At 39.8% G+C, this 10,526-nt stretch overlaps 1 protein-coding gene across 1 annotated transcript in view; it reads right to left on the bottom strand.

Moving 5' to 3' along the window:
- Positions 1-3,207: 3,207 nt before the first annotated feature.
- Positions 3,208-10,526, bottom strand: part of LOC140199173 (plastin-2-like) — a 69,318-nt gene continuing 61,999 nt past the window's right edge. The window contains exon 16 of the mRNA XM_072260802.1: positions 3,208-5,058. Coding sequence (XP_072116903.1) covers positions 4,926-5,058 — 133 coding nt within the window. The 3' untranslated portion in view covers positions 3,208-4,925. The remainder of the gene's footprint in view (positions 5,059-10,526) is intronic.

The following is a 10,526-nucleotide window of genomic DNA, read 5'->3' as shown; positions in this document are numbered from 1 at the left end:
TTGGCGACAGATATTATTGATTATGAGGATACCATCAGGATAGCTTTAGTGAGGAACTGCAGTTCGATGAGCCTTTTCTAATCATTATAGCTTCAGTCCTACTATCATTTTAGCAAGTCTTACACCATAAGACATAAGAGTAGGATTCAGCCATTCATCCCATCAAGTCCACTCTGCCATTTGATCATGACTGATTTCCCTCTCAACCCCATTCTCCTACCTTCTATCCATAACCTTTGATGCCCTGACTATCAACCTCCACTTTAAGTATACTCAATGACTTGATTTCCACAACTGTCTGCGACAATGAATTCCACAGATTCACCACCCTCTAACTAAAAAAATCCTCAACTCTGTTGTAAAGTGACGTCCTTGCATTCTGAGACTGTGTTCTCTGGTCCTAGACACGCCCACTATTGGAACCATCCTCTCCACATCCAATCTATCCAGGCTTTTGAATATTTGGTAAGTTAAATCTTTTCTAGTGTTGTTAGATTCACTTTGCAATGTAAGGGACAGGACTATACTTGTGTAAATAAGTGTTCTTGGTGGAAGTAACAATGTAATGATATTTTATTATGACTGTAACTACTTAGTGGAAAAGGGGAAGTAATCACTAGCCATATTAATCATTGTCATAGGGACATATCTTATGTAAGTGCACAGCATGTTAGTTGATGCTGCAGTTCTTAGTGAACTGAAGCTGGGAGCAGAAAAATGACCCTTGCTGCTCCTGCTATCCCAATGCTATTGTGGTTGCTAGTTTGAAACAGATGGTACAGAACTGCAATTGGTAATTTGCCAAGCCATGGGCCACAGAGATGATCTTTTCTTGTTGGACTGCAAGTTAAAGCATGGATAATCTGCTGCTGCCTCCTGATTTCTTGGCACATCCTGCTATCTTGTACTACTCAACCATGAAATATCCAATGGGGCTGCGTCAAAATAAACCATCATTCACCTCTCTCATTGCCTACTGTGCAACTCTACCTTGCTCTTGCTTCTCAGCAAAATTTTATAATAAGTGTATCTTTCAGGCACTTTTCTTCCGGTTGCTCCTGTTCTATTGCAGTTTTTGAAATATATTAATTACAACCAGCTTTCAGTGCATTTTTGTTCTATATATTACCAACTCTGTTCTAACAAAAAGGGAATTATATATTAAAAATAATAATGGCAAGGTTTTTACCAAAATGTTCTATAAATCTAACCATTAAAATTTATTTTGAAAATATTTGAACATAACATTCCTTAATCTCATTTTAGGTGCCGTAAATATATGTTTAATACAATTCTAACCATTATTTTAATATTAAAGTACCACCACCTCTAAAGCCTTTTACCGCCAAAAATATTACTTCCTGTGGGTGGAGTTTGAATCTTCAAGGTACTACTTTGATACACTGAGTTTAGCTTCAATGTAGCTAAATTATCTTTGACAACAGTCTGAGGATTCGAGAAATGTAGCTATGCATCATTATAGAATACAAAACTCATAGCAAGATTTGTAAAATCCTTTACACAATGACTCTATGCAGACAGAAATTGTGGCAAATGATGTGAATCTACTTTTGCTTTCATTAGTTCAGGAAGAACAGCTCAGTGCATCATTGCACCTTACGTCCTCTGCTGGATAGGTAAATGGAGCTCAGTTTAATCTTTCCACTGAACAGCAGGACCTCCAACAGTTTCCTCGATTTGGCACTGAAGTGTGAACCTAGAAGTATTCCAGGCATACAGAGGGGTTGCAAAATCTTTAGCAACTGACTATGAAAGTGCTACCGGGGAGCCACGGAATGATAGGTTCTACACTTAACAGGTGGGACATTAGTTCAGAGAGGCTGAGATGTGTAACAAAAATTGGCTGGAGCAGATAGGCAAGGTTAAAGGAAAACTGGGATTATGGAAGCAGCAATCCTTCTCAATGAGCTGGTATTTAGGTACAAGGTGCTCTTGTCATTGCTGAAGTTCTGCTTATCCCTGGTGCTGTGAAGGATGGGCCTGGTCTCTTTGCCATGCAATGTTCTGCTCAGTTGCACATTACTGCACCGAATAGAATATTGTGTCCTTTATTAAAAGGTTCCTTCAGAAAAGCACCTTTGACCACGAGCAACAAATGAAAAGCATCTAGGAGGGAAATGGACAGTCAATGTTTTGGGTCAAGACTGTCCAGATGAAGGGTCTTGACCCAAAAAGTCAGCTATCTGCATTCTTCCATTGATGCTGCCTAACCTACTCTGTTTCCCTGGTGCTCTTAGGTTTTTTACTCAGAGAGTGGTTGGTGCGTGGAACGCACTGCCTGAGTCAGTGGTGGAGGCAGATACACTAGTGAAATTTAAGAGACTACGAGACAGGTATATGGAGGAATTTAAGGTGGCGGGTTATATGGCAAGCAGGGTTTAAGGGTCGGCACAACATTGTGGGCCGAAGGGCCTGTACTGTGCTGTAGTATTCTATGTTCTGTTGTTGCTCAGATTCCAGCATCTGCATCTCTTGGGTCTCCACCTTTGAGCACAAGCTCATCAGCGAGTTGTTAGCATGGGATGTACTCTATGCACTACAGAGTAGGATCATATGGAAGGGTACTCTGAGCAGACTGTCAAAATAATTTGGCAGAACTCTCCAAAAAGCATCATGACCTTGCAAGAATGGCAGTGAGGCGCCGTGCCCTTCAGGTTCTTCTGACTGAGCAGTTAGAGTCTTATTTCTAATGCACACTTCCCTCAAGGTGGCTATGATGAAATTGAAACAATCACCACGCTATTTGTGGGCTGTCTTTTGCAAAACAAGGGGTCTGAGTAAGAATGTAAGGTCCCTTGTCAATGTTCCTCCCAAGTATGTGGTGCAGTAGCGGGCGTTCTGATCTACAGGTTCAGAGACGCATATATAGTGAAAGCTGCACTTTGGTCTCTCCAAAGCATGTTACGGTACAATGAGATTCGTGAGGGAATGGCGCTGGCTGACACATTTCAGGTTGCAGGAGTACCTGTAAAAGGATGCATTGAAGCTTGATGGAGTCAATACAAAGGCTGCACTGTACGGTTCTCCTGCCATTATACATTGAAGGTTTACCCTACACGGAAGCGTCGCAAGCACTTGAGGTTTGCACTATCCCAGGAAGCAGCAATATGCTAAAACCAATACAGTAACACTATGAATGTACAGGCTGCACAACGCTATGAATGACTCTGAGAAAGCCAAGCACACTTCTTTAAAATTTCTTGTATTTATTTTTGTGAATAAATTTTATTTTTGAAACTATAAAAAGATTGCAAATGCCCTTAGCACAGGGACTGGAATTATTGAAGATATGGTCAACTAGGATTGCCATTGTAAGTGGAAGGAATACAAGGAAAAAAGCTGTATGATGTAAGTATGCAATGTTTTCTTAAAATGTCAAATCATTTTATCAGTGTATTTATATGAAGCACAAATTTTAGATTTGTAAATATTTTAATAGCATTTTATCCTAAAGCTAGCATTTCAATATGAATTTTACAAAACCAAAATATAAAAAAAGATTTGGGTTGAAGAGTTGGTTAAGAACATAAAATTTGGTAATTTCAGTATCCATCATTACATCCTTCAGATATTGAAATATCCATTAGGTAATTTACCTTCCAGATGATCAATCCTTTTAAGAATTCTAATTAAGAGTGACTAAGGAAACATCTTGTTAGTATACATGCAAGTTTATTTTACAAGACTATTACCAGTAATTACTTAGAGAGCGTTATTCAGGATGTATAACAATGGATGTGCACTCAGCATATTTGCAGATCACCTGACAGCTAGGGACAAATGAGCATAATAATAATCTTATTTCTTTTAAATTCTTTTTATTGCTATCTGTGAATTCAGAGAAAATTGTATGTAGACAACACAACATACTGGTAAATTTCAGTGGTGGGAGTATGCAAATGGAACAACAAATTAGCTCTAGCCTTAGGGTTAAATATGGATGTAGTAGAAATCTTCTGTGTCAACCTGCAATTTCACATTTCATTGACTTGAAGATTTAGTTGGGGAAAAAAGTCTGAATGACAAAACAATACCATTTTCAGCAGGTTGAGGAAGTGAGAGCCCAGGAGTTATAAATAACCTGAATTTAGAGGGCTGATTTGCACTGTTCTGCCATTAGACTCAGGTAAACAGCATCTTGTGCTGAACAATCTGGCAATTGCCATGAAGTTGTTGCATTTGTACTTTTAACTGTTTGTTTAATAGGTAGAAAAAGTTGTGTGGGAATAAACAGAATTAACAATGTGATAATTACAAAAGATTTAATGTATTTTATCATTGTCTCTTGCCAGTAGTGGAAACATAAAGAGAAAATTTATGAAAACAAAATTCTACATTTTGCTTTGTTTTCTTTTTCTTTCTGTCTACCATCTCTCCCTTAATCCAACTTTTTGTCTTTAATGTACTTCAATTTTTTCACAAAGTTATCAACAGTTTTTAGGGCAATAGATTTTAAAGCTAAATGATGTGAGTAAGCTTTACAAAGCATGGTACTTGATGCCTTGCTCCAGCAAAACTTAGGTAATTGTAAAGAGTTGCCAAATGTCCTCAGGCTCTTCATTATTCTGTGGATGTAAAGAAAATATCCAAAGCTGTTCTAGGTCTCATAATTCATTTTCCAAATAAAAGGCTTCTGTGTTGGGAAGTGCTCTCATGTTAACTAATATCTTTGGTTTAGATGAATGCATAGCAGGTTTCCTGTAGTTCAGCTTGTGTTCTAGAATATCTTCAGATTTTTATATAATGTTTAGGGAAATGAAAAACTTTGATCTATTATTTTAGTCTGCAATTGCAAAGCCAGGTAAGGTAAGACAGGAGTATTTCTGAGCAAAGGTCCGGCATTTGAATGTTGCCTCCAAAGTAGGACATGCCAGAAGAAAACAGTTTAACTTGGATCAAATCCTTTAGACTCTCTTCATTCCTTTTCCCATCAGGCATGCAAAGACAGTCATTACCATTTTTGGTTTTACTTCAACTAGATCTTCTGGAAGAGCGTAGACTCGAGCTCCAATCTTTCTTGCCATTGAAATGGCATACCTTTGATTAAAGCAATGTAAAATGTATTTAGGTCAGACAAATCTTTTTAATAAGGCCAGCCATTAGTTTAGATTAAATTAGTAAATATTTGCTGTAATAATATAATCTTAAATATAATTTATAGACAGAAAACATTATTGTATCTAAAGAGTGCAGAATAAAAAGTTAAGTTGTACTCTATAGGAACATAAGTAATGATACTGAGCGTTGTAAGATATCAGAGTAAATCTATTTATTACATTACTGCAGAGAAAATAAATGAATTGGTGGTTTTCAGGCAACAAACAAAAATGTTCATTTGTATAGTGTCTTTAACGTCATTAAAGTAGCTTTGAAGAGTTCAATAAGACTGAAATTGCTCCAAGCCAGTGAGAAACTAGACTGATAACAAGAATGGTTTTCAAGAAAAGGAAGGGGAGAGAGCCAGTGAGATGAAGTACCTTCGTGGAATTAGGAGGGTATGTGAATTAAAACTGGGATCAGCAAATGTAGGATTGAAGGATAAACAGGATTTATTGTTAGTTAGGATATTGACACCTCAGATTAAGTTTAAGGAGTCTATTCTACCTGATTTGCTAGAGTTAGTTGGTCAGTTGATTTATTAATTTTAGAAAATAGGAATGGGAGCAAGTCCATCATAATTCACGTAGTTGCAGGAGGCGAGTAGTTGGGTGACTGTCAGGAGAAATGGAAATGTGAATAGGCAGTTAGCGCAGAGCATCCCTGTGGCCATTCCTCTCAATAATAAGTACACTGCTTTGGATACTGTTGTGGGGATGACCTCCCGGGGGATGCTTCGGAGAGCACTGAGCATAAGTCCAAGGTGCAGAAGGGAAAGAGGGAGAAGAGGGGAGTGGTAGTGATAGGGGACACAATAGTCAGGGGAACAGACCGGAGGTTCTGTGGACATGAACGGCACACCCGAATGGAATGTTGCCTTCCAGGTGCCAGGGTCCGGGACATCTCAGATCATGTCCACACCATTTTGGAGAGGGAGAGAGAGCAGCCAGATATCTTGGTACAAATTGGTACCAATGACATAGGAAAGAAAAGCAAAGAGTTCTTGAAAAGAGAATTTAGAGAGCTAGGTAGAAAGCTGAGAAGCAGGACCTCCAAGGTAGTAATATCTGGATTGCTGCCTGTGCAACGCCCCAGTGAGGGTAGAAACAGGATGATTTGGCAGATAAATACATGGCTGAGAAGCTGGTGTAAGGGGCAGGGCTTCAGGTTCTTGGATCATTGGGATCTCTTCTGGGGGAGGTATGACCTGTTCAAAAGAGACAGGTTGCACCTGAACCAGAGGGGAACCAATATGCTCAAGGGCAGTTTTGTTAGAGCTGTTGGGGAAGGTTTAAACTAATTTGGCTGGGGATGGGAACCAGAATGAAGGGTCTCAGGATAGAATGGATGGTGAAAAAGCAAAGATAGTGTGCAGTCAAACTGTCAGGAGGGCAGGCAGATGATAGGACAAAAATGCAGTCAGCAGGTGGGTATCAGTGCGTTAGGGATGAAGAATCAAAAACGGTAGCAAATGCAGTACTCAGTGTTATATCTCAGTGCACAGAGTTTAAGAGATAAGGTGGTTGATCATGTTGCACTGTTACAGATGGTCAGGTATGATGTTGTGGCTGAAGGATGGGTGTCATTGGGAGCTGAATGTCCAGCTCTGATACATGTTGTATCAGAGGGATAGGAAAACAGGCAGAAGGGGGTGGCATGACTCTGCTGGTAAAGAACAACATCAGATCAGTAGAAAGGTGTGACATAGGACAGAAAGATATTGAATCTTTGTGGGTTGAGTTAAGCAACTGCAAGAGTAAAAGGACTCTATTGGCTGTTAAAAACGGGCCTCCCAACAGTAGCTGGAAGGTGGACCACAGATTACAATGGGAGATAGAAAAGGTGGATCAAAAGGGCAATGTTATGACAGTCATGGGAGATTTCAACATGCAGGTCAATTGGGAAAATTAGGTTGGTGGTGAATCTCAAGAGAGTGAGTTTATTGAATGTCTATGAGATGGCTTTTTACAAAAGTTTGTCGTTGAGCCTACTAGGGGATCAGCTACACTGGATTGGGTGTTATGTGATGAATGGGGGTGATTAGGGAGCTTAAGGTAAAAGAACCCTTAGGAGGCTGTGATCGCAATATGATTGAGCTCAACTTGAAATTTGATATGGTGAAAGTAAAGTCTGACACAGCAGTATTTCAGTGCAGTAAAGGAAATTACAGTGGTATGAGAGAGGAGTTGGCCAAAGTAAATTGGAAGATGTTGGCAGAGTAGAAATGGTATGAGTTTCTGGAAAAAATGAGGAAGGTACAGGATCGATGTATTCCAAAAACAATGAAATACTCAAATGGCAAAATAGTACAACCGTGGCTGACAAAGGAAGTCAAAGGTGATGTAAAAACAAAAGAGAGGGCATGCAACAAAACAAAAATTAATGATAAGACAGAAGATTGGGAAGCTTTAAAAAATTTACAGAGAGCAACTAAAAGAATCACTAGGAGGTAAAAGATGAAATATGAAAGCAAGCTAGCAAACAATATCAAAGTGGATAATAAAAGGATTTTCAAGTATCTAAAAATAAAAGAGAAATGAGAGTGGATATAGGACTGCCAGAAAATGAGACAGGAGAAATAATAAGGGACAAGGAGATGAAAGATGAGCTAAATGAGTATTTTGCATCAGTCTTCACTGTGGAAGACACTGGCAGTGTGCCAGATGTTGAAGGGTGTGCGGGAAGAGAAGTGAATGCAGTTACTATTTCAAGGGAGAAGGTGATCAAAAGGCTGAAAGACCTAAGGTATATAAGTCACCTGGACCAGATGAACTGCACCCTAGGGTTGTGAAAGAGGTAGCGGTAGAGATTGAGGAGGCATTAGTAATGATCTTTCAAAAATCATTGGACTCTGGCATAGTGCCAGAGGACTAGAAAATTGCAATAGAAAATTGCAAATGTCACTCCACTCTTTAAGAAAGGAGGAAAGCAGCAGAAAGGAAATTATAGACCAGTTAGCCTGACCTCAGTGGTTGGAAAGATGTTGGAGACAGTTGTTAAGGATAAGGTTATCAGTACTTGGTGACACAGGACAAGATAGGACAAAGTCAGCATGGTTTCCTTAAGGGAAAATCTTGCCTGGCGAACCTGTTGGAATTCCTTGATGAGATTGGAAGTAGAATAGATAAAGGGGATGCAGTGGACGTTGTATATTTGGACTTTCAGAAGGCCCTTGACAAGGTGCCACACATGAGGTTGTTTACCAAGTTAAGAGCTCATGGTATTACTGTTAAGTTACTGGCATGGTTAAAGTATTAGTTAATTGGTAGGAGGCAGTGAGGGGGAATAAAAGGATCCTTTTCTGGTTGGCTGCCAGTGACTGGTGGTGTTCTGTAGGGGTCGGTGTTGGGACCGCTGCTTTTTATGCTGTATGTCAATGATCTAGATGATGGAATAGATGGCTGTTCTGCCAAGTTTGCAGATGATACAAAGATTGGCGGAGTGGCAGGTAGTGTTGAGGAAACAGGTAGGCTGCAGGAGGACTTAGATTAGGAGAATGGGCAAGAAAGTGGCAAATAAAATACAACGTTGGAAAATACATGGTCATGCACTTTGGTAGAAGAAATAAATGTTCAGACTATTTTCTAATTGGGGAGAAAATCCAAGAATCTGAGATGCAAAGTGATTTGGGAGTCCTTATGTAGAACACCATAGAAGTTAACTTGTAGGTAGAGTCGGTGGTGAGGAAGGCAAATGCAATGTTTAGCATTCATTTCAAGAGGTCAAGAATACAAGAGCAGGGATGTGATGCTGAGGCTTTATAAGGCACTGGTGAGGCCTCACCTTGAGTATTGTGAACAGGGTTGGGCTCCTCATCTAAGAAAAGATGTACTGGCATTGAAAAGGGTTCAGAGGAGGTTCGCAAGGATGATTCCAGGAATGAAAGGGTTATCATACAAGGACCATTTGATAGCTCTGGGCTTGTACTTGCTGGAATTTAGAAGAATGAGGGGACATCTCATTGAAACCTTTCAAATGTGGGAAGGCCTGGACAGAGTAGATGTGGAAAGGATGTTTCCCATGGTGGAGGAGTCTAGGACAAGTGGGCACAGCCTCAGGATAGAGGGGCATCCATTTAAAACAGAGATGTGGAGAAATTTCTTTAGCCGGCGGGTGGGGGTAGTGAAATTATGGAATTTATTACCATGGGCAGCTGTGGAGGCCAGGTCATTGGGTGTATTTAAGCCAGAGCTTGGTAGGTTCTTGATTGGACACGGTATCAAAGGTTATGGGGAGAAGGCTGGGGAGTGGGGCTGAGGAGGGAAAAAAGGATTAGCTGTGGTTCAATGGCAGATAAGGCTCGATGGGCCAGATGGCCCAAATGGACCAATTCCATTCCTGTGTCTTATGTAATGCACTGAAGCAAATATCAGCTAAGTTCTATATCCTCTGATACTCTTATCTCATCCATAGTTCTCCCAGAGAGGCCGCTAAAGAATGTTTATTTTTAAAATGTCCCTTTGTTACAAAACTTAATTACTATGTTTTGGTAATACCTTGAAGCTCTTGGATGAAAATGCTTCTCTAATTCTAGTCTAGTGAGCATTACTAAATGTAATTCACCCCACCATAAGTAAGCACGCCATTACTTACCATGGCTCTATACTCTGAAATTTCCTCCCCAATTTTTCCTCCTTTAAATATACATCTTTGGACAAACTTTCAATTTTGGTCAGTGTCATATTTTGTTTTGTAACCAAGGTGAAGTGAAAGAGAAACTGTGAGTTTAAAACTGAAGCTTTTCAGTTTTTTTTAAAACAAGCCTGTTGAGAAAGGCTAAGGCCAGTAGTTAAAGGACTTTGGGAACATACAGACACCTCTATGATTATAGAAGTGATCCCAGATAGTGTCCTGCTTCCATAATGCTAGAATCATGTTTATCATTCAAGGATATTACTGAGATTGCATAACATTCCTCAGTAAAAGGAAGATAACCTGAGATTGTGGTCCTTATTGACACTAATAACAGAAGTTAAGAATAGGGTGAGTGGTGAGATCCTGCCTGCCGTGCACCAACAAGTACAGAAGTTAGAGGACAACACGCATAAACATGTAGCTGGTGAGATGGTGCGTTAGATTACTGGAGAATTGGGAGTGGTTGTGGGGAGCTGGGACCTGAATGACCAGGTAAATTGCAACTTGGTACAGGTGGGAACAATACCCTTGTAAGGAGATTCTTAGATTGAGCATCAGATGCTACATTGAAAAAGACAAAAAAGAATTGAGAGAGATAAATAGCAATCAAGAGAAAACTTTTAGGTTGGACCAGAATAAAAAGTACAAAAGGGTGTGAGATATGGTTTACACTGCATGTACACAAACACATGCTGTATTATGCAAGGCTGCGAAACTTTTAGTGATGTGGGATGGTGAAGTCAGGGAATAAGAAGCCCTGCTTATCCAGAGGT

Source organism: Mobula birostris, chromosome 6, assembly GCF_030028105.1.
Source record: "Mobula birostris isolate sMobBir1 chromosome 6, sMobBir1.hap1, whole genome shotgun sequence".
NCBI lineage: Eukaryota > Metazoa > Chordata > Chondrichthyes > Myliobatiformes > Myliobatidae > Mobula > Mobula birostris.
Note: the sequence above shows the minus strand (reverse complement) of the source record. Positions and strands in the feature narration are given on the sequence as shown.